This window comes from Sciurus vulgaris (genome assembly GCF_902686455.1).
Source record: "Sciurus vulgaris genome assembly, chromosome: 17".
NCBI classification, from domain to species: Eukaryota; Metazoa; Chordata; class Mammalia; order Rodentia; family Sciuridae; genus Sciurus; species Sciurus vulgaris.
The window spans coordinates 72,372,288-72,399,581 of NC_136478.1; the positions used below are offsets into that span (position 1 = coordinate 72,372,288).

The 27,294-nt window shown below is 45.0% G+C and overlaps 1 protein-coding gene across 1 annotated transcript; it reads left to right on the forward strand.

Moving 5' to 3' along the window:
• Positions 1 to 23,610, forward strand: ZFP28 (ZFP28 zinc finger protein; the record flags this gene model as incomplete). Its single annotated transcript, XM_079118742.1, has 8 exons — positions 1 to 9; positions 60 to 788; positions 7,295 to 7,421; positions 7,570 to 7,665; positions 9,251 to 9,411; positions 9,831 to 9,945; positions 10,245 to 10,340; positions 19,952 to 23,610. 8 exons carry the CDS (start codon positions 1 to 3, stop codon positions 21,619 to 21,621), a joined length of 3,003 nt encoding a protein of 1,000 aa, XP_078974868.1. The 3' UTR covers positions 21,622 to 23,610.
• Positions 23,611 to 27,294: the final 3,684 nt, after the last annotated feature.

The window sequence follows — 27,294 nt, forward strand, 5'->3', positions numbered from 1 at the left end:
ATGCGCGAAGTAGGCCGTGCGGACCGGAACCCGGCAGCGACTAGGACCACGCTTCCCAGCGGGCGCTGCGCGCGGCCACGCCCACTTCCGGCCGAGTGCACGCGAGCGCCGGTCGCAGGGCAGGGGCGGGGCGGGGGCGCGGCCCGCGGGTGCTGGGGCGGGAGCGCGGGTGTGGCCGGGGGCGTGTCGCGGGAGCGCCCGAGGGCGTTCGCGTCCGAGACCGGGTGCGCGCGCCTCGGGTGACATGCGGGGGGCGGCGGGCGCCAGCGCCCTCCCCAGGCGAGGTGGGCCCTGCACGAAGCCCTGGGCGGGCCGAGGCCCGGCGGCGGGCCCGGCCCGTGCCGTGCGGGGAAGGCCGCGTTCACGGGGCGGCCTCGCCCCCGAGGCCGGGCGAGGAGCGGTGGCCTGGGCGCCCGCGCGGGAAGGTGAGCGCGGCGGCGTCGGGCGCACGGCGACAGCGCGACCTCTGGGACGAGGGTTTGGGGCGGAGGTCGCCGGCCGCGCTCCCAGGCCGGAGCCCGGCGGCACTCGGGTTCGGACGCTCGGCCGGGCCGAGGCCAGGCGGCGGCGCGGGCGGCCCTAGGCTGGCGCTCGCCGGCCGCCGCGGCCGGTTCCCGTGCGGTCGGGTAGCGGGCCTGCCGCCTCCAGCGCGCGGCTCGGAGCGCGCCGCAGCGCCTCTTCCCCTTTCTCCCCTGCCAGCGCGGGTGTCCCGGGACGCTGCGCCTCTCCGCGAGCGGACCCGCCGGCGGGCGGCGGCGCCGGCAGCCCGACCCGGAGCCATGGCTCAGGTGAGTTGGCGGCCCTCCTCCGCCCCCGCCGCGGCCTTTCCGTGGAGTTTGCTGTTGGCGAGGTCTGTCGGGGGCTGGTGGCCGATGCCAGGCCTCCCGCCGCGCTTCGCCCCGGCCCCGCGCCGTTTCCAGAGGGAGTCTCGCGGGGGAAGTGTAGTCGGGACGCGCGCGGCCCTTGTGCTGTGCCGGGTGGGTTGGGTGCAGTCCCCTGAGCCCCATTTCTTTTTTCTTTTCTTTATTTCATGTTTTGGTACCTGAGAGTGAACTGGGGCGACTTACCACTGAGCAGGACCTGGCTTTGAACTTGGAACCGTGCCACCACGCCCCCTGGCTAAGCCCCATTCCTTACTCTCAGGGGGCTCTCAGCCAGTTGTCAGAAAGTCAAGGAGCAAGCAAGGTGCCAGACACCAGGCCTGTGACAGCCTCCTGCTTCTGCCCGTCTTCCCACAGCCTCTCCCCAGTGCAGCAGCCAGTAGCCCTGCCCAGACATAGCTCTTGTCATTCTCTGCTTGAAGTCCTCCAGTGGTTTCCCTGAAGAAGGGCCAAAATCCCTAGTGTGACCCACAGGCCCTCTCCTGGCTTCTTGTTATATCCGACATCTGCTGCTTCACCTCATCATCACTCTTCCTGAAAAATTGCCTTCTCATTCTTCTGAGCATACCATCTAAAATCTCAGAGCCTCCCACCACAATTCTTCAGATCCCTCTTCCTTGCTTTATATATTTATTTGAAAAATTTTAGCACTTTTCAACACACTATTTTACTTAATATATTATTTTCTCCTCCCCTATTCCCATACTTCATAGGCAGAGAATCAGGACAGTTTTGCCCCAGTGCCTGATACAGAAAATATTAGTTGGATAAATGTGTAAATATATTCAGTTCTCTTATGACCAATGTTTTGCTCTTTAGTATAGTGTCAGACTGGCCTTGAACTTGGAGTCCTTCTATCTCAGCCTGCAAGTTGCTGGGATTATAGGTGTGTGCCACCTCACCCAGTTAGAATAATCATTGTTAAACCTGATAATTGTGTCATCTCTTATTTTATTGAGAACATTCCCAGATGTTTTTCTTTCCCTGTGGACTAAGGCTTCCCAAACTTAGATGAAAACATAATACTTTTCAACTTATATTTGGATACAACAGCAGTTGAACCTCAAAAATTAGAATTGATGCTCCAAAAAAGTAACCACCCAGGAAAATAATCATCACCAAATATTTGTTTCTTCGTGTTTTTAAAACAACTGAATTGAGCAAAACAACAACAACCCTTTTTAATACTTTTTTTCTCTAGAACATACTTTTAATTCACTTTCCTCTGTAAAATTTTAACAGAAAGCATTTTTTCTGTATGGAGAGTTGCTTTTTTTTTGGTTAAATGTGTGTTTTCAAATGTTTATTTCATATGCATACTAAAGAAGAGTTAAGTAACTGAATTTAAGGCTGTACTAGGTTCAGATTCTGTGCTGTGTGATGCTTTCTCAGTGGTGTGCTGTGAAAAGGTGGCGCCCATTTGGATGGATGTCTGCGTGTGTAAATTGCAGCAACAGGAATAGAGTAGGACTTGGACCTTTCAGAGAGTGTACATCCTGAATCAAGCAGTTTAATCTATCTAGCAGAAAGTCTATTTTATCTTGTCAGAAGATGTGTTTTTTCTAGTGGTTCTTGTTTCACAGTCAGGATAGGATGAGTAGGTTGGTGTTAAACTATTTCTGTCCCTATCAAAGTTGAGGTGTTTTTCTGTTTGTACCAGGGATTGAACCCAGGGGCATTTAATCACTGAGCCACAACATCCTCAGCCCTTTTTATTTTTTATTTTGAGATAGGATCTCATTAGATTGCTTAGGGCCTTACTAAATTGCTGAGGCTGGCTTTGAACCTGCAGTCCTCCTGCCTCAGCCTCCTTAGTTGTGCGCCACAGTGCCCAGCAAGAGTTAAGCATTTTAATGGAGGCAGGGTAGCATGACAGTTAGAGGCATGGATCATGGAGCCAGGCTTCCTGGGTTCAAGTGTTAGCACTAGCATTTAATCACTGGGTAACATTTTCTTCAACTGTAAAATGAGGAGAATGAAAGGACCCGCTCCAGTGTTCTTGTAGAGACTGATTCAGTTGATTCATGTAGTGCCTGGCACATGGGAAGAACTTGCTAGTCAGCTGGCAGCAGCCTCATGACATCATGGCAGTTTTAGAAATTCACAGATAAGCCTCTTAGGTGGCATGCTTTTAAAAAATGTATATAACATAGCACAGAACGTGGCAAACTATGGCTTCTGGGCCAAATGTGGCCCGTCACTTCTTTTTGTATGGCCCATGGCCCACGAGCTGCAAATAGTTTTTACATTTTTCAATTATTGAAAAAAATGCAAAGGAGAACAGAATTTGATGACATGTGAAAGTCATATGCAGTTCAGCTTCAGCGTCCGTAAGTTAAGTGTCACTGAAGCACAGCATGCTTGTCCACTTCATACTGTCCGTGGCTGCCATATGCCACAGGGGTGGAGTGTCTCACAGAGCCTAATTATTTTTTCTCTGGGTCTTTGCGGAGAAACTTTGCTGACCCTGATGTCCAGCATGGGTGATGGAGTCAGACTGCTGAGTTGCAGCCCAGCTCTGCAACTGACTGACACTGATCCAGGGTGAGTTTCAGCTCTGCGTTTCCTCATGTGTGAAATGGGTTTGTAATAGCAGCAGCTATCAGGTGGTTGAGGGATAAAATTAGCTAACGTATGAGGGTGCCGAATTGTGTCTGGAACGTGACAAGGGTCCTCAGCTGCTATTTATAGCCACAGGCATCTGCTAATAAAAGTCCTTGACTGAGAAAATGTCTTAGAAGGATATGCATATGATTAATGTTGGGTCCCTCTAGAACACAGAATTAAGGATTAAAGAGGTGGAGAAGGGCACTTTTCCTTCCTTCCTTCCCTCCCTCCCTCCCGCCCCCCTCCCTTCCTTCCTTCCTTCCTTCCAACCCTTTTTATTTTGAAACAGGGCCTTACTAAGTTGGTGAGGCTGACCTCAGGATTCTCCTGCCTCAGTCTCCTGAATCACTGGGATTACAGGAGTGTACCACCTTGCCCAGCAGGGGACATTTATTATTAAGAAACAAATCAAAACCAAAAAGATCGTTCCCAGTTTAAGGAAGTACTTGAACTTATTTTCTTCTCTTTAGGAGTCACTAGACTCCAGTTTTCTTGACAGTGACAGGTAGTTAAAAATGGTGAAAAAGTGGGCATCATTTTCTCTTGGTATTGACAAATTTATAAAAATAATAATAGAGACTTTAAAAAAGAGATCATAAAAATAACTTGCTCTATTTAGAAAAGTGTGCCTGAAAAACATTTGAAATATTTGAAAATCTGAAAAAAGTCAGCATAAGATGGAGCAGCCAAGGAGTGTGCATTTGGAATCATAAGGCTGTGTCTGTGGAAGCCTGTCTTAGGATTGGGAGGGGGTCGGAGCCGGAGCCTGCCCAGTAGCAGCACTGTCTGAGCACCTAATTGTGTCTGAGCTAAAACACAGTTCCAAGTACTGCATGTGTGTTGGGGTGTTTGAGGTGTTAATACGTTTCAGCTGCCAGGTTTTCCTTTGAGAATGAAGGCATTTGACATCATCTGGTAGACAGTGCAGGTCATGATAGCTAGACATGGTCAACCAGGAAATTAGCGGTGGTTCTTCCCATCAAGATAAGTTTCCTCCCAAAAATCAGTAGCTTTTTTCATACCAAGGTCCTGCAGCTGGCACGGTTGATGCTGAGGACTGAGCATCATTTGCTTAGCTTAGATGGCTCAGGCATGTCAGTGTCCCTTAGCTCAAGGGTGGTAAGCAGTTCTTGGCTCTTTTTAGGTGTTGCCAGAGGGTTTGTACTGCATAGGAGCTTGGGAGATTTCTCCACAGAGCCGTCGTGACTCACCTCTGCACTGTTCAGTTAAGGTGCCCTCAGAGCTTGGTGGCAGGCTTGGAGTCGTGGTCGTGTCTAATTCTGCAGATGCCAAGCCTCCAAGGACTTTGGTTCAGGTGTTCAGTGTTGGATTTGTCAAGTGTGTGTTTAGGTGGAAAGCAGGGCACGTGTGACACAGTGAGGGACCTCACTCAGATGGGGGGTTGCTTACAGGTCTCAGAGGGAAGAGGGCAGCATGCCCGGCAGGGCCAGCAGGAAGCAGGGTAGCCAGTACCCGCATGCATGCTCAGCCAGCAGGGCCTGTGGGTGAGCCCGTTCTGGGGGTCCAGGGTGTTTCCTATCTGGGTTTCCCAGATATGATGGGGTGGGATTGGTTATCTGAGGGGAGGGCAAAGCTAAGTGGGGAACTGGGGTTACAGTGTTGGGCGTGCCAGGCTGGAAAGCAGGTCAGACGGCTTGGAGCATGGGGCCTTATCTGTCTAGAACACAGTGGGAACTGGGTGGGAGTTGCCCTGGCGAATGCAGGTGGCATGCAGTATGCCATGTGAGAGTTTGGCTCATGTGTTACTCCCACGTGCCTTGCATGCCCTACACACCTGTGGGCTATTGGTGCTGGCTCAGAGGCAGCTAGCGGGGCCTCTGCGCTGGTGAGGCTGCGTGTGGATCAGCCTTGCGGCAGCCTGGCTATGTGGCTTGTCAGTTGCAGTCTGTTCTTTGAAGGTCACGTGGACGCTCATCATTCACATCCACCTTCTGCTAGCCACAGATTCCAGGGGTCAGAGTTTGATGGCACACACCTTAGAATTTGGTAGTGCATAGAGTGGTATGCTGAAATCAAGTGGCGTGTGTGCCATAAACATCTGCCAGCATTGCCTAGGGTGGTTAGCACAGGCCATGACTGCTGGCCCCTGGGCAAGTGTGCTCCTGATGCCTCCCAGTGCTCTTGTGCCCCAAGGGCATACCTTTGTTCTTGTTCTATTTGTTTGAACTGAGATTGAATCTAGGGCTGTTCTATCACTGAGCCACGTCCCCAGCCTGTTTTATTATTTTTATTGATTGTTTTTTACTTATTATTCATTTATTTAAAAAAATTTAGTTGTAGATGGACACAATATTTTATTTATTTTTTATGTGGTGCTGAAGTTTGAATCCAGTACCTTAAATGTGCTCACTAAGTTATCCAGGCTGGCCTCAAACTTGTCATCCTCCTGCCTCAGCCTCCCAAGTTTTGGGTTACTGGCAGGCTTCTTGGTTCTTAAAGGTATTTTATTTATTAAAAACATTATGGGGGGTGCTGGGGATATAGCTCAGTTGTAGAGTGCTTGCCTTGCAAGCATAAGGCCCTGGGTTCAATCTCTAGCACCACAAAAAAAAAAAAAAAAAAAAAAAAAAAAATTATGGGGGGCTGGGGTTGTGGCTCAGTGTTAGAGTGCTTGCCTCGCATCTCTGAAGCACTATTACTGATCTTCAGCACCACATAAAGGTTTAAAAATATATGGGAGTTTTCATTCTTTATCTTTTAAGGTTTTTTTTTTTTTTTAGTTGTGAATGGACACAATACCTTTATTTTATTTTTATTTATTTATTTTTATGTGGTGCCAAGAGGCAAATCCAGCGACTCACACGTTCGAGGCAAATGCTCTACCACTGAGCTACAGCCCTAGCCCCAGAGATTTGCATTCTTATACACTCATTTTTATTTTAGAAAAAAATGTTAGATTTTGTTTTAATGAACATCTAGTAAACACGAAAAGTAAAATAAAAGTCTTTAGAACTCAGTTTGTGGCATAGCCATGCTGATCTCCTGAGGTTGGTCTCCAGGTTTCTTTCCCTATTCTTTTTTTTTTTTTCTCTGACAATCAACTGTATCTTTCCCCAGTCCTCTTGCATGTCCCCATTTTGAGAAATGCTCTCGTACCTATTGTATGTGGAACAAGTTAGCCTTATTATGTACTGTTTGGAATTGCTGTCACACCCACAGAGCTGCAGACTCCAAGGCAGGGGCTGTCTCCATGTCACTGTCTTGTCTGGAGGCTGTGACAGGAAGCCAGCTGTCCAGGCCAGGATGTGACTCAGAGAGAGCGTGTGCTTAGTGTGCTCCAGGTCCTGGGTCCTGTCCCAGCACCAGGAAGAGATCTTCAAATCACCAAGTATTTATCTTTTATTAAAACAAACAAACAAAAGGCAGTCCTCAGCCCTCTGCTCCAGTTTGCTGGGCTGCCCCCACACCCTGGTGACATGGAGGAGGCTTCAATAACACAAGTTCCCTTCCTTGCAGCTCTGGAAGCTCAATCTGGAGGTCCTGGCGGGTTTGGTGCCCTTGGCTTATAGATGGTGCCTTCACCTGTGTCCTTGTGCCACCGGTCCTTTCCACCATGGCCACCCTGTTATCTCTTCCTGGTGTCCGAGGGCGTGGCTGGAATAGGGCCTCCATCTGTATGGCCTCGTGTGACTTGAACAGTCTTGTCTCCAATACAGCTGCATTCCCACGTGCTGGGCGAGGACCTCAGCTTGGGAGTCTGGAGTCACAGTTCATCTGGTGACAACCCACCAGTCCTGTGTGGGCACAAGTGCTGGTTTAGTAAGAATGTGGTCTTGGCATTTCAGGGCCTGGTGACATTTGGGGACGTGGCTGTAGCTTTCTCCCCCGAGGAGTGGGAATGGCTGAACTCCACTCAGAGGCGTCTGTACAGGAGGGTGATGTTGGAGAACTACCGGAACCTGGAGTCTCTGGGTAAGGGTGGCCTTTCCTTCTTCACCTCTTGTCCTGTCCACTTTTGTGACCCAGGAGCCCTTCGGTCCTCTATCTCAGAGCCAAGGGGATGCATCCCACGTCTGGACAGGCCCATAGCATGAACGTCCTGTTTTTCTAACGTACCTAGGACTTTGTGCTTCGAAGCCCAACCTGATCTCCTCTTTGGAACAAGGAAAAGACCCTTGGGTGGTGAAGAAAAGGGCGACAGGAGGCCGGCACCCAGGTGAGTGTGGAGAGAGGGAGGGCTGGGGCTGCGCTTAGCTGCTGCACCCACTGTCCCGCCAGGGGCTCTGAGCCCTGGGACAGGAGAGCCAGGCCTCGAGTGTGGCTGGGAAGTCTTCACAGCCCTTCTCCAGCGTTGCTGCCTTCCTCCAGAGACAGCCTCCTCTTCCTGATGCCTCCTCTACTTTGTCGTTCAGACTTGTGGGAGCATTTATGTTCTTTGAAAAAATCTTCTGCTGATTCTATATAGTCTGTATGTTGTACTTTATTTTGGTTAAGGGTTTGGTTAATTGAGTCATCACTTTGGGTAAAGCCCTCAGGTGTTGGGTGGCAAGATGAGTGGCAGCTCTCGGGGAGATGTATCTGTGCATCACCTAAATGAAATAGCAGCTGGTGTTCTGCGCATGACAAGGGAAGACAGGGACTTGAGAGGAGGAGAGTCCCCCAGTGTTAAGCCAGGGCAGCAAGGAGTGAGTTGAGCCTGGACAGCACTGGAGTTAGGAGGGAGGGTCATCAGGGCAGATTTGGGCTTCAGGTGGACTTCTCAGTGCAGGCAGGCAGCGTGCTGCTACGTAGTTGGCTCTCAGAAAATGCCTGACTGGCTCCATGAACGTCCCCACAGTCATTGCAGTGACGTTTAGACTGTTGGGGATAGGAGGTGCCACCGCAGCATCATTTCTGGAGCAACAGTTGATTAAGTGGACAAGTAGACAAGGAGTGGAATTGAATATTTCTTTTGGAGGCTTTATTATAATAGGAAATGGTTAACAATTTTTCAAAGAATTGAGAAACTTCTGAGATCTTTTCGTTCAAGTCTTACTTCAAAGGAGAAGTTTTTATTGATGGAAAAGTACAGGTCGCTTGCAGTTATAGATCAGGAAGTCGTAGTGGGCCATCATCCACAGGAGAGTGAGAGTGACAGTCTGTGAGTTTTCAGTTCAGTGTGATCAAGTCACATCCTTGGACGGACTGCAGGACACAGCTGGTTTTCCTCCTGCAGATGTTTCGTCCCTTGTTGAGACCAGTTACTCCTGCATTTTCAAGGCCAGAATCTGGACTCTTATGAATTAGCATTCATAAAAAAAGGAGGCATGAGGAAGTAGAGGTGAAGCTTTTGTTAAATTAGAGAAAGAGCAGAAGCAGTTTTACTTAATAAAGCTGAAATGAGGATTGGATAGCATCTGCTTCCTGTTTGTGTCAGCAGGATCTAGAATGAACCCTCATCTATCTCTCTCGCGCTGCTGCTGGGGTGGAAACCAGGCCTCGTGCATGCTGGGCTAGTGCCCTGCCATGGAGCCACACCCCTGCCTTGAGATCCCGTGTCTCTTCATTTTCAGTTTCCTTTTCCAGTCTTGGAAAAGCACAGACTGTGAAAACACAATTTGCACCACTTCTTCAACCTTTAGGTGGGAAAGTTCATACTGTACCTTTTAGGACTATACCACACAGATTTAGGCACATTCATAGTCATTTGTAAAAACTTCCAAAATGACATACTTTTTGAGAGTTTTAATTCAGCTGGTTGTGCTTTGGATGTCTCCTTCTTGCTGTCACGTAACGGAAGAGATTTGCTTTCTGTCTTTCAGGCGTGGAGGCTGTGCAGAAGACCCAGGAGTCACTTCCAGAGGACTTATGTGAGGAAAAACCACCCCAGGCGGCAGCAGCAGAGGGGCCCGCACACTGTTGCCTGGAGTACTCTCTTTTAGGGGAGAACTGGGATTCTGATGCTCTATTTGAGACACAACCAGTAAGTTGGGAGATACTCAGGCAAGAGAAAATATCTTCACTAAGGAGGGCTTTTATGACCAGTGCCTGGGAGACACTTCCATCTGATTGTCCCCAGAAGAGAGGTACACAATCTTGATCCACTTCAGAAAAGCAGGGGGTAGCGCTGACTCGGTCGAGCCACCTGGGATCCTGCTGGGTGGGGACGTGTGACTTGGAGAGGGTGCCAGCACACTTGGAGCAGGCTCTCAACCTGCTCCCCTGCTTCCATCAAGTGTCTGTGACTTAATGAGGCCCTGTCATTGCATGACTGAGACTACTCAGCACCTAAGTCATGCTTCCTGGTACAGAGGGTGTCGTGGCATGTGGCTGTGGCCAGCCCACTGGGGCTACGCAGGCTCGCGGGTGTGATCTGGTCAGGACGTGTTCACACCTTTCCAGGGCTTGGTGACTGTCACCCTCATGACTATGGACTTCTCCCAGCAGCGAGACCCAGCTCAGAGGACTCTCTGTCAGGACGTGATATGGGAAAAGCATAGTGACCTGGGGTCCGTAGGTAAGGACCTCCCTCTCCAGATCAGAATCTGTCTGCCGGAGCCCCACTGCATGCCTCAGGTTTGCAGGTGGAGGTGGGGGAGGGTCTTCTGAGGTGCCGCCTGAGGTTTCTGTCCTGATTGCCCGATGAGAGTCTGGCCTTTGTGGAGTTGGAAGTTGGCATGTCATTGTGCTCAAGGGGTCATCTTTGATAGACCCTCCTCCTGATCGCAGTGACACTTTCCCATCCTAACCAGGAATGGGATCCTCAAGTGTAGAGTGCCCGTGGTGTAACCAGACCCGTCTCTTCCCCTCACACAGGACGCGGTGTCTCTAAGCCAGACATGGTCTCCTTCCTGGAAAGAGAGAAGGAGCCCTGGATGGGAGGCAGAGAGCTGGCTGCAGGCCTGTTCTCAGGTGAGTGTGGGGAAGTTCCTGCAGGTGAGAGCTCAGCTTTCGTCAGAGACTGGATTCTTATACAGGTTGCAGGAATTCCGCCAGGCCGCTCAGACCTGGGAGGAAGTCAGGCTCTGGGTCCAGCATGGTGCTTGCCTCCTTCCCTCCTCCTTACGGCTCATTCTCACAGAGCTCCTCTTCCACTTGACCTCGGGCACATGTGTCAGCCTCTCAGTTTGAAGGGACTTTTCGTGACCTCCACATGCTCTTGAGCATCTTTCAGGTGTACTCCTCTGTGGTTGAACAGCCCACTTGTTCCACTGCACACCTATTCCTATAAGAAGCACCTGCATGCTGTGTAAGGAGCCCTGCACCTGGTGTTGGCAGGTAGTTGGAGGAAGGGAGAATTCACACTCAAATCTGATGCATGTGTAACTGTATAGGTAAAATCCAAGAATCACCCCAGTGCAGATGACGAGACAGCAGGTGGAGAACTTGCAGGAAGCAGAGTTGGCAGAGTTCTGCCTGGGGATTTAGAGGATAGGAGACGCTAATCTCAGCGGTGCCCGTGTTTCAGCAGGACAGGGTAGGCAGCAGTCAGCACCAGAAGGCAGGGGTAGCTGGTCCTCTCGACACGAGAGAAGCATAAGAAATTCCTTTGAAGATAATGGTTTGTAGAACATGTAATTCTATTGCCGGTTTAGAGAAAGAATGGAAAACCATGACCCATCACAACACAGTAGCACACAGCTTAGTCTCTTCCATGGTGGTAAGCGTTACTTTTCACATGGTGGTGGTTATGTGTAGGTTCAGCTGTGCACCAATGTTTATGCTCCATGTTGACACCCGTTGCTTAGTTCAGGTTTCTCATGTTTCTTTTTATTAAAGTTTTCTTGATGTCAGCAAAAACTGCACCTTTGGTGACTGTCGTATCCCTGGATATGAGTGTCTGCAAGACTCTCAGGGTTTTGTTCTAGTGAGTTTGGCAGGGACTGGGAGTGTGGGTTTAATTGCATCCTGAAGCCAGATGTGGCACACACCTGTAATTCCAACAACTCAAGGGGCTGGGGCAGGAAGATGGCAAGTTCAAGGCCAGCCTCAGCAACTTAGTTAGACTGTCTCAAGATAAAAAATAAAAAGGGCTGGGGTTGTAGCTCAGTGGTAGATCTCCCATGGGTTAAATCCTCAGTACAAAAAATAAATGCATCCTCAAAATCTTGGATATTTATATGCCAACTCTTGCTTATTATTTGGTGAAAAATTATATAGCCTAAAATTACCATTTTATCATGAAAGATTCTGATATAGTCCCTAAATTTTGTTTTCCTCTTTGTTTTCTTTCATTGTATGTCCTTGTTTACACTTCTCTATTAGTATCTTCAGTGTTTTCTTAACAGTTCCAGTGATGTTTACATATAAGCACACTAATTCATTGATGTATTGTTTCAAATTATTTTTGACAAATGGTAATAAGTTTTAATTTTAATACATCTTTTTCAGTTATGACATAAATGTTTGAATTAAAAAATTTTTTTTAGTTGTAGATGCACACAGTGCCTTTATTTTATTTATTTATCTTTTTTTTTTTTTTGGCTGCTGGGGGTCGAACCCAGGGCCTTGTGCTTACAAGGCAAGCACTCTACCGACTGAGCTATCTCCCCAGCCCCATATTTTATTTATTTTTATGTGGTGCTGAGGATCAAACCTGGTCCCTCACACATAGTAGGCAAGCACTCTACCACTAAGCCACAACCCTGAAGTTTTATATATTTTCTATTATGGTTTCTCTATTTGTGTCCTTATAAACTTCATACACATAGCTGTGCTTCATTTTTTAATGGTTGTTTAGAAAAAAAATAAGGTAAAAAACAAACAACCCTTTGGGCTGGGATGTAACTCATCAGCAAAGCACTTGCCTCGAATTTGCAAAGCCCTGCGTTCGATCCTCAGTTCCACAAAAGAAAAGGCAAAAAAAAAAAAAAAAAAAAAAAAAAAAAGTACCTCATCAAAAAAAGCAAAAAATAAGGGCTGGGGCTGTGGCTCACTGGAAGAGGGCTTGCCTGGTATGTATGAGGCAGTAGGTTCAATTCTTAGCACCACATGTACAAAATGAATAAAATAAAGGTCCACTGACAACTAAAAGTATTAAAAAATAATGGTTGTTTAGTATTACAGTAAATGGATATGCACTATACTTTCATTTGCTACTGAAGACATTTGAACATCTGGATCTTCTCCAGTTTTTACCTATAATCAGCAGGTCTGTCTGCACATTTCCTTGCTTATATGTCAGAAAACCTCTTTGAGGCACATGCCTCCAGGTGGACTCAGGTGCTCAAAGTCCGTGTGTTCGAGTCTCGTAGGTTTTGCTATACCATCTGTGCCCATTTCTTGAGATCATCCCCAGTGCAGGCATTCTGTGGTTTTTGTTTGTTGCCAGGCTGTTTTCAGTTTGCATTTCCTGCTCCTGATGCTTTGAATTTCTTAGAGCTCGCTTCGGTGCTGTTTCTGTTGGGTTGCATGTCCTCCTTACCTAGTGTGGATGTGCCCGGTCCCTGCCGCCGTGTGGCGGTGTCTGCTCGCATTGCTCACTGCACACTTGTTTGAACTGGGTGTCATCTTCGTTGACAGGAGTGCTGACTCTGACTTGCAAAGCTTGTCTTCTCTCCACACTCTTGCTCCTACTTGGACACCTAACCTCCTTCCTGTCCTTTGCTTCCTTCTCTTTCCGCCCTTTCTCGCCATTCTCTTTGTCCTGTCTTATGTTGTATGGGCTGGTGTTCTTTATTTTATTGACATATTTTTATCATGGAAAAGTACACATAAAAATATAACTATTTGGTGGCATTAAGTACATTCACAATATTTTACAACCAAAACCACTATCTAATTCCAGAGATTTTTAAAAATTGCTCTAAAAGAAAACCTTAGGTCCATTAAGTGGTCACTATCCTTTTCCTCTTCTGCCCAGTCCTTGGCAACTACTGGTCTGCTTCTGTCTTTATGGATTTTTCTGTTTTCGGTATTTCATATAAATGAATCATATGATACATGGCCTATTGTGTCTGATTACTTTTGTGTGGAATGTTTACAAGGGTCATCCCTATTATAGCATGTACCAATTCAGCATTTCTTTTTATGGTTGAATCTGTTGTCTGACTCTTAGCTTATTGGTGGACACTTGGGATGTTTCTACCTTTTGACTGCTATGACATTTGGGCTGCTATTTTGGACACTATGTTTTTATTTAAACACCTGCTTTCAATTCTTTTTTGTTTTGTTTTGTTTTAGGTGCTGGATATTTAATCCAGTATGCTCTACTATTGACCTATAGCCCCAGCCCTTTTGTTTTATTATTTTTTTGATACTAAGGATTGAACTCAGGGATAATGAATGGATGAGCCACATCCCCAGCCATTTTTTTATTTTATTTAGAGACAGGGTCTCGCTGAGTTGCTTAGGGCCTTGCTGAGGTTGGCTTTGAACTTGCAGTCTCTCTGCTTCAGCCTCTCAAGCTGCCGGGAGTACAGGTGCGTGCCACTGGCCTGATAGCCTGAGCCATTTTTATTTTTATTTTGAGACAGGATCTTTCTAGGTGATTTAAGGTTTTACTGCATTGCTAGGGCTGACCTTGAACTTGGAATTCTCCTGCGTCAGCCTCCTGAATCACTGGCATTATAGGCATGTGCCACCATGCCCAGCTAGATCTTTGTGATATCTGTGAGTTGGAAATATTTTTTCCTATTTTGTGGACTATTCTTTTGTACTTTTTCTCCCTCTCCCTCCTTCCCCCCACCTCTTCTTTTGGTATCCAAGATTGAACCCAGAGGTGCTTACCACTGAGCCACATCGCTAGCCCTTTTTATGTTTTAGCAGGGTCTCCCTAAGTTGCTTAGGGTGACTTTGAACTTGTGATCCTCCTGCCTCAGCCTCTGAACTGCTGGGATTATAGGCATGCACCATTACACCTGGCTCTCTTATACTCTTATTTAAAAAAAAAATAGATATTGATGGACCTTTATTTTATTCATTTATTTATATGTGGTGCTGAGAATTGAACCCAGTGCCTCACACATGGTAGGCAGCCGCTCTACCACTGAACCACTGAGCTACAACACTAGCCCCTCTCTTTGACTCTTGATGGTGGTTTTTCTTTTTTGCTTGTTTTTGTTTTCTTTTTTGGTTAGGAGAGATTGAGCCCAGAGGTGCTCTACCACTGAGCTACATCTCAGCCACGTCCCTCACTTTTAAATTTTTATTTTGAGACAGGGTCTCACTTAAGTTGCTGAGGCTAGACTTGAACTTGCAGTTCTCCTGTCTCAGCCTCCCATATTGTAGGAATTACAGGTAGGTGCCACTTCACCAGCATCCTGATAGTTTTCTTGTGTGTGTGTGTGTGTGTGTGTGTGTGTGTGTGTGTGTGTGTGTGTGTGTGGTGGTGCTGGGGATTAAACCCAGGGCCTCATTCATGCCAGGCAGACACTCTTACCACTGAACCCTATCCCCAGCCCTTGGTAGTATTCTTTGATGTACAGAAGATTCTAGTATTATTAAAGTCCAATTTACTTATTCTTTTGTTGCTTATTTTGATGTTATATAAGAAACCATTGCCAATCATGGGTCCTGGAGATCAGCTGTGTTTTCTTTTAAGATTTGTATGGTTTAAACTATTAGAGTAAGTTTTTGGTTTTTATGGTTTGTGTTTTTTTTTTTTTTTTTTTTTTGTTTTGTTTTGTTTTGTTTTTTGTTTTGATACTGGGAATTGAACTCAGGGGCACTTGACTGCTGAGCCACATCCCCAGCTCTACTTTGTATTTTATTTAGAGACAGGGTCTTACTGAGTTGCTTAGTGCCTTATTCTTGCGGAGGTTGGCTTTGAACCCATCATCCTCCTATCTCAGCCTCCTGAGCTGCTGGGATTACAGGCATGTGCCACTGCATCTGTCTACTAGAGTAGGTTTTGATCCATGTTGAGTTAGGTTTTGTATTTGGTGTGAGGTAAAGATCTTCCTGTCTTAGTTCCTCCTCCTCCTCTTCTCTCTCTTTCCTTCCTTCCTTTCTTCCTTCCTTCCTTCCTTTCTCTTTCTCCCCCCTCCCCCCCCTTCTCTCTCTTTCTTTCATTGAATTCTGACCTCATGTGTACATGGCAAGTGCTGTACCACAGAGCCATAGCCCAGCTCCTCTTTCCCCAGTGATTTGTCTCAGAACCCTTAGAGGTCAATTGACTTCAGAGAGGACATGCAAGTGGATAGCAAGTATGTGAAGAATGCACAGAGTCCCTGACAGGGAAATGCTGGTCAAACCACAGTGCCACATCAGCACACACTTGTTAGGCTGGCCAGGCAAAAGAAGCACTGTGGTGGGAATGCAAGATGGTGTGACCACTGCACAAAACTGTGGAAGTTCCTCATGATATTAAAAACAGGAGTACCGTGTGATTCAGCAAGCTGACTTCTGGGTGTTCATCCTAAAGGACTGAAATCAGGATCTCAAAGAGATAATAGTACTCTTATAAATCCACACTGCAACACTATTCGTAATAGCCAGTGTGTGGAAAATACACAGATGTCCATCAACAGAGGAATAAAGGAAATGTGTATAAGCCCACAAAGAAATACCACTCAGCTTCCACAGATAGGAAATTCTGCCATGTGTGACAACACGGATGGACTGTGAGGACTTTGTGTGTGCTTGCTAAGTGACATAAGCCAGTCTCAGAAAGGTAAATCTGCAGGATTCTACCCACGCCATCAAATAGTCAAATTCACAAAATCTAGGAGTGGAATGGTGATAGGCTGTGGCTGGGGCAGGAGGACATGAGGAGTCACTAATGAATGGGCAATCAAGCAAGATGGAAGAGTGCTAGAAATCTGCTCTACACAACATTTCTCTTACAGTTACCAACAGTAATATTGTAAACTTAAAATTTTTCTAAGAAGGTCAATTTCAAGTATTCTTTCTGTGATAAAATAAAATTAATAAAGTAAAAAAGTAAAAATAGCTAAAATAATGATCACAATTTTATTGAGAAACCAGTTGACCTAGATGTACAGGTGTACTTCTGAGCTCAGTTCTGCTCCATCGATCTCTGTGTCTGCCTTTATGCCAGTGCCTTACTGTTCTGGATGCCAGCTCTGGAGCAGGTCTTGAGGTCAGGAAGGGCACTCCTTTACCTCTTTGGAAAAAATCTTTTCCAAGATTTTTTTTTTTTTTTTGACTGTTAAGGGCTCTTGCAACTCCACATGAATTTTAGGGTTAACTTTTCCACATGTGCACAAAGATCATTGGCATTTTGCTAGGGATTGCATTGGATCTTTAGATTACTTTAGGGACTGCTATCATCTTACCATTGTTAATCTTCTTATGATAACTGTGACAGCTATTGAAGTTTTCTTCAGTTTCACTCAGCAACTTTTTGCAGTTTTCAACATATAATTTTACACTTCCTTAGCTAAATTTACTTCTCAGTATTCTATTTTTTAAATGGGATTTTAAAAAATGAAATCGCTTTCATAATTTTGTTTTCAAATTGTTCATTCATAGCATATGGAAATAGAACTGATTTTGTGTACTTATTTTTTTTTCTGAATTCACTTTTCTGCAGTTTTCCCAAATTTGTTAGCTTTAGCTGTAACACTTTCTCATGGATTCCTTATGATCTTGTCCACGTGGGACTGCGTCCCCTGAGCACAGAGGTGGTTCCACTTCCTCCTTTCTGATTCGGGCGCCTTCTGTTTCTAGCCCATCTGACTGTAGCATCCAGGACAGTGTTCAGAGGAGTTGTGAGGGCAGCCTGAGTTTTGTCCTGATCTGAGGCAGAGAACTCTGTCATTTGATATTAGGAAAAAGTCTTTTTCTTTTCCATTTTGTAAGAACGTCTTTTTGATGCTCTGCCTTACTTCCCTCAAGACCAGTTGAATCTATAATATTTTTGAGAAATAACTATACTTTCACAAAATTCTCAGATGTGCTAGGTGATTTAGAAGATGTCAGGCACACTCTTCCCCATGAGCATGTAGTCTGAGATCAGACTTGTGCTTATTCAATAGTGTATATGAGTATAATTAAATATAATGTTAGTATTTAGTGTTACTATAAAAACAGTCTTCAAAAAAGAAATCAGTATTATCTCAATAGATGCAGGGAAAGCATTTGACAAAGTTCAGTATTCTTTCATAAGAATGTTGTAGACCTCTCAACAAATGAGGTCTACCTCAATACAGTGAAGACTGTTACGACAAACCCACAGCTAACATGTAGGTCAGTGGTAAAAGTGGGACACGTTTTCCTTAAGGTCAGGAACAAGACTAGGTTGCCCACGCTTACCCAATAGCACTGGAAGTCCCAGCCAGGCCATTAGCCAGGGAGAAGAAATGCAAGGCTATGAGTTGGAAAGAAGTGACGCTGTCTCCGTCGCAGATGACGTGCTCCTGTACGTAGAGAACTAAAGAAAGCCACACACAATACCAGCTTGCCAGAACTGAGACAGCAAAAGAAGCAGGATATACAGTCAGTATACAAAAATGCTTTTATTTCTATATACTGACAGTGAACTCTGAAAAAAACCCAAGAGAATATCACTTACAGCAGTGGCAGAACAATGAAACGAAACACTTAGGAACAAGTCCAGCCCAGGAGGTGAAGGACATGTACATTGAAAATCGTAAACCACCCATGAAGGGCCTTGAACAGTGGCTAGAGAACTAGAAAGACGCCCTAAGCTCAGGGCTGGAAGAATGAATCTTGTCCAGCTACATTGTTCAAGGTGATCAGCAGACTGAAGTGTGACCCTATTCAAAACTCCAAAGGCATTTTCACTGGAACTAGGAAAAAGAACCTGAAAATTCATGTGGAACCCCAAAAGGCCTCGTGTAGCTAAAGCAGCTGGAAGCGTCACATGTCCTGAAGTAAATCATGTCACAAAGCTATTATAGTCAAAATAGCATGATTTTGGAGTTAAAACATACAAGGCACGTAGACCACAGGAGCAGAGATCCCAGAGATAAACTCATGTGTATAAGGTCAACCAGTCTTTGACAGAGAAGCGAAGAATGCAGTAGCATAAGTATAATGTTTTCAATATATAGTTTTTGGAAAACTGAATGTCACATGCAAAAAGAGAAATAGATAAAAGAGGCAGGTTCAGGGCACATACCTGTAATCCCAGTGACTCAGGAAACAGGATTGCAATTTTGAGGCCAGCTTGGTCAACCTAGCAAGACCCTCTCTCCAAATAAAAATAAAGAGGGCTGGGGATGTAGCTTACTGGCAGAGCACCCCTGTGTTCAATTACCAGTATCCCAAAGCGAATTAATAAAACAGAAAGGGCTGGAGATGGTACCTCTTGGTAGAATGTCCCTTGGTTCAACGTGCAGTACTGAGGAAAGAAAAGAAAAATCAGGTCCTTTTACCATATGTAAAAATCAACCCAAAATGGATTGAACATAAGATCTATGAACTAGTCAAAAACAGGCAAAAGTTGCCTTGATTTTGGCCTTGGCTGTGACTTTCTGCAGGTGACACTGAAAGTGCAGGCAACAAAGCATAAATAAACGGGTTTCATGAAACTAACATTTCTGCAGAAAAGAAGTGCTGAACCACGCGGAAAGGCCGTGTACAAGATGGGAGAAGGGTTCGTGCACAGAAGAGGAGCTGAGAACGACTGCCAGGGACTAGGGCTGCGGAAATGGGAGATGTTGGGCAATGCCTACAAAGTAGTGCAGAGTGAATTGTCCAGGAGACCTGATGTAACGTACAGTAGTGACTGTGATGAATGATAACGTACACTTGAGGTTTGCTAAGAAAATAGCCTGAAGTATTCTCACCACACACACAAATGGTTAAGTATGTGAGGTGACAGGTGTGTTTATTAACTGTATCATGGCGGTCATTTCACAATGTAGTTATATCAAAACATTGTACACCTTAGATGTGTACAATTATTTGTCATCTATACCTCAGTAAATCTGGAAAAAAGTTTCTTATAAAAAAGAGTGGCATTGCAAGGCACCATTAAGAAATGACAGAGAAGTGAGGGTTCTTCTTTTTTTTTTTTTTTTTTTTTTTTCTGGCTTGTAGAGGCAAGCACAAAAGTCTGAGAATGATTACTGAGTTTGAGCAATCCATTACAAATGTATCTGTGTTCAAATATGTTGAATAAAATAAGGTTAAGAAAGACACCACTTTCTGGTTGTAGAGAAAGAATTGGATTTTCAAATAATCCTAATGATTGCCATAGCATAAGGGTCTTTTATGTGCTTTTGCATGCTCCTTTAGAGACCAGTGATGTGATAGTGAGACATTTAATGCCCACTACCCTAGCATCCAAAGCAGGGTAGACCAAATAGGAGGGATTTGAAGGTAGTATCACAGCTTCTCAATTCCCGCCTTTTCTGTTATTGGCTCCATATGTACTTGGCTTTTTTTGTACTTACCTTCTGGGCTCCTAAATGAATTGTTTGGAGTGTTCTTACATACTTTGTAGACTGCATGTTTTAATGTAATAGCTTTTAGAGCTGCAAAATTTGCATTGCATTCACCAATTAGTGAATTAGCTCACCAATTTTCCTTTTACCTGAGTTCTCTTTTCTTGCACATGATAAAGGGATAATTGTTTTCTTGATATATTTCAGGCCAGCGATCTGTACACGAGACCCAGGAATTATTTCCAAAACAGGACTCACATGCTGATGGGGTAACAGACAGAACTTCAAGTGCTGAACTTGAGTGTTCCACTTTCAGAGAGAATTGGGCTTCTGAGTGTGTGTTTGAAAAGAAGCTGGCACTTCAAGAGACAATTACTCATAACAAAGCCCTCTCAAAGGAGAGAGAGCATATGTATAACAAACCTAGAAGGTGGTTCCACTTGAATAGTTCAGAAGAGAGAGTTCGTAGTTGTGATTCAGGTAAAGGTTTTCAGAAAACCTCAGTGGTAATAATAAAACAAACAGGAATCTATGCAGGAAAAAAACTTTTCAAATGTAACGAATGTAAGAAAACTTTTACTCAGAGCTCATCCCTTACTGTTCATCAGAGAATTCATACTGGAGAGAAGCCCTATAAATGCAGTGAATGTGGAAAGGCCTTCAGTGATGGCTCATCCTTTGCGCGACACCAGAGATGTCACACGGGCAAGAAGCCCTATGAGTGCGTTGAGTGTGGGAAAGCCTTCATACAGAACACGTCCCTCATTCGCCACTGGAGGTACTACCACACCGGGGAGAAGCCCTTCGACTGCACTGATTGTGGGAAGGCCTTCAGTGACCACATAGGGCTGAACCAGCACAGGAGAATTCACACTGGAGAGAAACCTTACAAATGCGATGTGTGTCACAAATCCTTCAGGTACGGCTCTTCCCTTACTGTACATCAGAGGATTCATACTGGAGAAAAACCTTATGAATGTGATGTCTGCAGGAAAGCCTTCAGCCATCACGCGTCGCTTACACAGCATCAAAGAGTACATTCCGGGGAAAAGCCTTTTAAGTGCAAAGAATGTGGGAAAGCCTTTAGGCAGAATATACACCTTGCCAGTCACTTGAGGATCCATACTGGAGAGAAGCCCTTCGAATGTGGCGAATGTGGGAAGTCCTTCAGCATCAGCTCACAGCTCGCCACGCATCAGAGGATTCACACGGGAGAGAAGCCCTACGAATGCGAGGTCTGCAGTAAGGCTTTCACCCAGAAGGCCCACCTGGCCCAGCACCAGAAGACTCACACGGGCGAGAAGCCGTACGAATGCAAGGAGTGCGGTAAGGCCTTCAGCCAGACCACCCACCTGATCCAGCACCAGAGGGTGCACACTGGAGAGAAGCCCTACAAGTGTGTGGAGTGTGGGAAGGCCTTCGGGGACAACTCCTCCTGTACCCAGCACCAGAGGCTTCACACTGGCCAGAGGCCTTACGAGTGCATCGAGTGCGGGAAGGCCTTCAAGACGAAGTCCTCCCTCATTTGTCACCGCAGAAGTCACACTGGAGAGAAGCCTTATGAGTGCAGTGCTTGCGGCAAGGCGTTCAGCCATCGGCAGTCCCTTAGTGTGCACCAGCGGATTCACTCCGGGAAGAAACCATATGAATGTAAGGAATGCAGGAAGACCTTCATCCAGATCGGACACTTGAACCAGCACAAGAGAGTTCACACTGGAGAGAGGTCCTACAACTACAAGAAGAGCAGAAAGGTCTTCAGGCAGACTGCACACTTTCCCCACCATCAGCGGATTCATTCTGGAGAGTCTTCCACGTCGAATCCTGTGGATCTGTTTCCCAAATTTCTCTGGAATCCATCCTCACTTCCATCACCGTAGCCTCAGGATGTCATTTAAAAACTCATCTGTCTGCCCTTTGCTTTGATTTGTCCCTTACAAGTTTGTTCTTCATAGATTGATTTTTAAAAGTAAAAATATAATTAATTCATCTGTATAAAACGTATTGAAATCCTCTCAATGATCAATGCATAAGATGTACTTAGCACAGTGCTGGTCCATGCTAAGCATTCAGTAAACTTGCTGTGTTTCTTTATTTTATTTCTTTTTTTTTTTTTTTTTGTGGCAATGGGGATTGAACCCAGGGTGCTTTACTACTGAGCTGTATTTACAACCCTTCTTGATTTTGAGATAGGATCTCTAAGTTGCTGAGGGTGACCTTGGACTTGTAGTCCTCTTGTCTCAGTCTTCTGAACTTCTGGGATTACCAGCCTCTGTCACCCTGCCTAGCTACTTAGCTCTTAAAAAAATATTGTTGGACATTGAAAAGTTACAGTAGGGGCTGGGACTGTAACTCAGTGGTAGAGTCCTTCCCTAGCACGCCTGGGGCCCTGGATTTGGTCCCTAGCACCAGAAGGGGAAAAAAAAAGAGAAAAAGAAAAGTTATGATGGTCACCTTTAGTAAAAATGATGCATTGGGATAAGGGTAAAAACCAGATCTTGGGTCAGGAGTGGAGCTGTGCAGACAGTTGATGTTTGCCTGTGTTCCGTTAAAATTGGATTCCATGATGCTGAGATGTATTAGGACATTCCCTTTGATCTACATGAACGTAAGGTGATTTGTCCTTTTTGGTGAGAAAATTCAACTTTATGTTTGACAAGAGTCTTTGACAGTGTAGAGAACATGAATGAATAGGCTATTTGGAACATATCAGTTAAATAAAAATGCAAGATTTATATGCAAAGTTAAAACTATTGACGCATTACTAAAGAATGAGAAAGTCAGCAGGACTTCATCTATTTAAAATTATTCAGTTTATGAATGAATTCCAGTAAACGTTCAAAGTATCATTAACGCTGGATGAACCAATCTAGTAGCAGGGGTTAGCAATCCATGACTTGTGCCCAGAGTCTCAGTGGTGATTTTTTTATGTCCCATGATCTAAGATTTTAACAAATATTTATAAGTACTCTAAAAAATGAAAATGTTTCCAACATTGCATCATGATGTTAGATTTCAGTGTCTGTAAATAAAGTCGTGTTGGCATAGAGCCACCCTCAGTCACTCACGTGTGGTTGGGGGCTGCGTTCCTGCTACAGTAGCATAGTCAAGTAGCCCTAACAAAGACCCTCTGTTTTGCAGACCCTAAGATACCTGCTGCCTGAACCTTTCAAGAAAAATTTGATGATCCCTGCTGTACAGATTGCTGAAGAATGTTTGGCTCATGGACAAAATCCTGTCTGCAGTCTGTCTGTGTAAATAGGGTCTCACTGAACCGTGACTGTGCTCATTTGTTCACCTACTGTCTGGCTGCACTTACAGCAGAGGCAGACATCGAACAGCGGCAACACTGATGATATTTACTGGTTTTTTTTTTTTTTTTTGTGGGGAGGTTACTGGGGATTGAACCTTGGGCACTTTAGCAATGAGCTACATCCTCAGTCTTCTTTATTTTAAGACAGGGTCTTGCTGAGTTGCCCAGGCCAACCTCAATTTGTAATTCTGCTGCCATAGCCTCTCAAGTGGCTGGGATCACAGACACGCAGCACGACGCCTACCATGTTTACTATTCTTTTATAGAACATTTGCTGACTACTGTTCTGGAGTAGAGGAAAGTTTACAAAAGTGTCTAATTTTGTGGGGTAATACAACTCTTACATCAAAAAATTTAAAAAACCGACTATAAAACAATTTATGAAGAGATGAAATTATGAAAAATAGAACATGTCAATAAAAGAAATAGAGTTGGGGTGTGGCTCAGTGGCAGAGCACTTGTCTAGAATGTGTGAGGCCCTGGGTTCCATCCTCAGCACCACATAGAAATAAAATAAAGGTATGTGTCTACCTACAACTAAAACAAAGAAGTAAAACTTTTAGATGAAATTCAATACTATTTAAATGATTGTAAATTATATATCCAAAACCTAATTCCAGTAGATATGTTTACTTTGATGGTTGTTTGATGGTTGTCCTGAAACAACATGAGAAAGTATAAATAGGCAAGAATAACCAAGATGTATTTAAAATAGTTTTCTTTGCATATGATATTTAGTATATGATACTGGCATGTCAAAATTGGCTTAAATAGTTTTTACATATGAGATTTGGTATGTGGTGCTGCCATAAAACTGTGGCAGGCATACATGAAAGGATGTGTTCAGAATGTAGGACATATAGTCTTTAAATGTGAGAGATGTATTTATATCTCTATAAAGTCATTATCACAGGCAGAAAGAAAAGAAACCTTCATAAAGAAGAACGTACATTCCTTTTTTTTTTTTCTTTTTTTTTTGCGGTGCTGGGGATTGAACCCAGGGCCTCATGCTTGCAAGGCAAGCACTCTACCCACTGAGCCATCTCCCCGGCCCACGAACGTACATTCCTTAAGATAAATGTGAAACAGTTGTACTTAACATCTGTCATATGAACTCATGTGTAGGAGAAACAAAGAAAAGGACACCTTCATCAAGTAGGGCACATAGATCTAAAAGGCACATAAGGAAAGAGGATGCCTTCACCAAGCAGGATGCTGGTCCTGGAAGACACAAGAAAGAGGATGTTTCACCAAGCAGGATGCTGGTCCTGGAAGACACAGGAAAGAGGACGTCTTCACCAAGCAGGATGCTGGTCCTGGAAGACACAGGAAAGAGGATGTCTTCACCAAGCAGGATGCTGGTCCTGGAAGACACAGGAAAGAGGATGTTTCACCAAGCAGGATGCTGGTCCTGGAAGACACAGGAAAGAGGACGTCTTCACCAAGCAGGATGTTGGTCCTGGAAGACACAGGAAAGAGGACGTCTTCACCAAGCAGGATGCTGGTCCTGGAAGACACAGGAAAGAGGATGTTTCACCAAGCAGGATGCTGGTCCTAGAAGACACAGGAAAGAGGACGTCTTCACCAAGCAGGATGTTGGTCCTGGAAGACACAGGAAAGAGGACGTCTTTGCGGGTCTTCTAGAAGCTGTGAAGGAAGAGAACAGACCTGTGTAATGATTTAGAACTCCATTATGGTGAAAGTTACTAGAATCGTGTAAAAAACAAATGGCAGAAAATGTAAGCAATTCATTTAAAATATGCCACTTAGCAAAAGTGCCATTCAACATGAAAAGTCACAGGGGATCTTTGTGGCACATACTAAAAAGGTGTGTCACAGCTGCCACGTTCCAGTAAATAAAGAAGCTTTGCGATGCTCACACCTCAGTAAAGAGGAAAGTTCTAATGAAAATAAATTTTCTTGACTTTTAGATGGATTAAAATCTAAAATTTGAGTAACATGCCATCCTGGTATCAGTGTGAGATAGCAATGTGGTATGATCTATCAACATTGTAAGTGTGTGTTTCTTTTGAGAGTCATTCCAGATCTAGGAATTTTATCTCATTGGAATACATGTAATGTTTATGGCAGAATTTAAAAAGTTGTGACAAATGGGAATTCTGTGTCCTGGTCGGCATATTGACTAAATTGATATTTAATACATACTGTCGTTTACAGTTGGTAGGAAGAGTTTAGGGTCTATGTACGCTTCAGTAGAATTGTCCAGTTACTAGATGAAATGTCATTTGCAGAACCTTACGTATGTACTGATCTCATCGTCAGAGCCAACGTGGTATTGAGTAGATCTGTGGGAGCATGTGTATGTGAACACACTCACATTCAGTAACATGCTGAAATCTGTTTTTGTCTTCAACACACTTTTTTCCTGGCTTTTTTCTTTTCTGGTACTGAAAATTTAATCCATGGATCTTCTGACTGAGCTATGTCTCCATGTTCTGGCACAGGGTCTCACTAAGTTGCTGAGGCTGACCTGGAACTTGGAATCCTCCTGCCTCCGCGCCTGCCCTTTCTAGCTTCTTTGAGCCCTCCTCCTCTCCAGTGTCGTTGTTCCGGGAGCTGCCACACACATCTGTGGTCAGGCCGACCAGATGTCTTGGCCTTTGGAGACGGATGGCACAGGAGCAGGGCCAGCACTAAGGTTCATGAACGTTGTGGCCACATGAGTGCCTGCTTTCAGTCACAGTCATCAGCATTAGCTGGAGTGCTTATTGTGCCAGCCGTTAGTGTGTGGCTATCATTCCTGGGCCAAAAAGGGTTGAACTGAGCATCCTTTGGCAGCAACCTAAAGACTCCTGCGTCTGTCACTGGGGCCTGTTGACATGATTCCTGCTTTTCTCACATCTGGTTTTTTCACTTCTTTAAATCTGTAAGCTATCTGGTATTCTAACATTTAATTTCTAATTTTACATTAAAGTCAGGTTTTTTTGTTCTCAAAGAAAGCTAGCTAATACAGAAGTTGATGCTAGAGAATGATTACCAGGGAATAAAGGTAGAGTATAGATCAAGAGACAGAAATTACTAATCCCATTTTGTACTAGAAAGGCTTATTTTAAAAAATGTGTTTGAGACGGGTCTTGCTAAATTGCCAAGACTGGTCCTGAAGTTGTGATCCTCCGGTTTGGCCCCAAGTAGCTGGGAATACAGGTGCGCACCACTGTGCCTAGCCACATCCCCAGACCTTTTGTTTTGAGACACAGTCTTGCTGAGTTACTGAGGGTCTCACTACGTTTCCCAGGCTGCTCTTGAACTTGTGATCCTTCAATCTCTGCATCCCGAGTCCCTGGGATTCAGGCACTGCCACTCCCCCCCCCCCCCCCAGTGGGAAAGGTTATTTCTGATACAGTAGAATCATAAGTTCATCTGGGGCTGGGCTGTGGCTCAGTGGTAAAGCACTTGTCTCGCAGGTGTGAGGCACCGAGTTCGGTTCTCAGCACCGCATATAAAGACAATAAAAAATAAAGGTCCATCAACAACTAAAAAAAGTACTTAAAAAAAAACCTCATTGTGCGTTAGGGACTGGAAAGCACCTACCCAAAGCTGAAGGTGGTGTGAGGAGTGTTGCTTCCAAAAGCGTGTGATACCTGTTCATGATGAAGTCAGGTGATCACAGGTCACAGCAGAAGGCCACTTGATCTTGACCATGAACAAGGAATCGAAGCCAGATCTTTGTGTCTGTGCTGGGAAACGTCTCTTACTGCTTCCAACCACGGTTCCTCTCTGAAAACCAGACCTGCAGCAGGTGCCTTGGGTGCTGAGCTGTGATCACTGAATTCCCGGTAACATTTCCAGCGCATCATGCAATAAGGCTATCAAGAATGACTCACAAATCTTAACCTCCCCGTCCTTAAGAAACCTGCTTGCTGATTCTACTTACCTCCCTTTTGACTGAAAACTTAACTGTCCCTAAACAATTATTGCTTGGCTGGTAGCCAAAACCCAGAATTTAATATGACTTGTGATTTGGAATACAGAAAAAAATTAATCTCATCCAGATATACTCTCCTGTACCATACCATCAAAAATCTAGGGATCATTTTTCAAAATGTACTTAGAGTTATGAATTACTTTGCACAATATTAAAGACCTGAAGGACTTCAGGGCTTTACCTTGCTGGAGTGGCCATTCTGTCCACACCCTAATCGTGAATGTCAAGGTTGCATTGGGGCCAGCAGCCTCCCTGTTACCAGGGTGAAGAAGCACCAGAATGTGAAACTGTCTA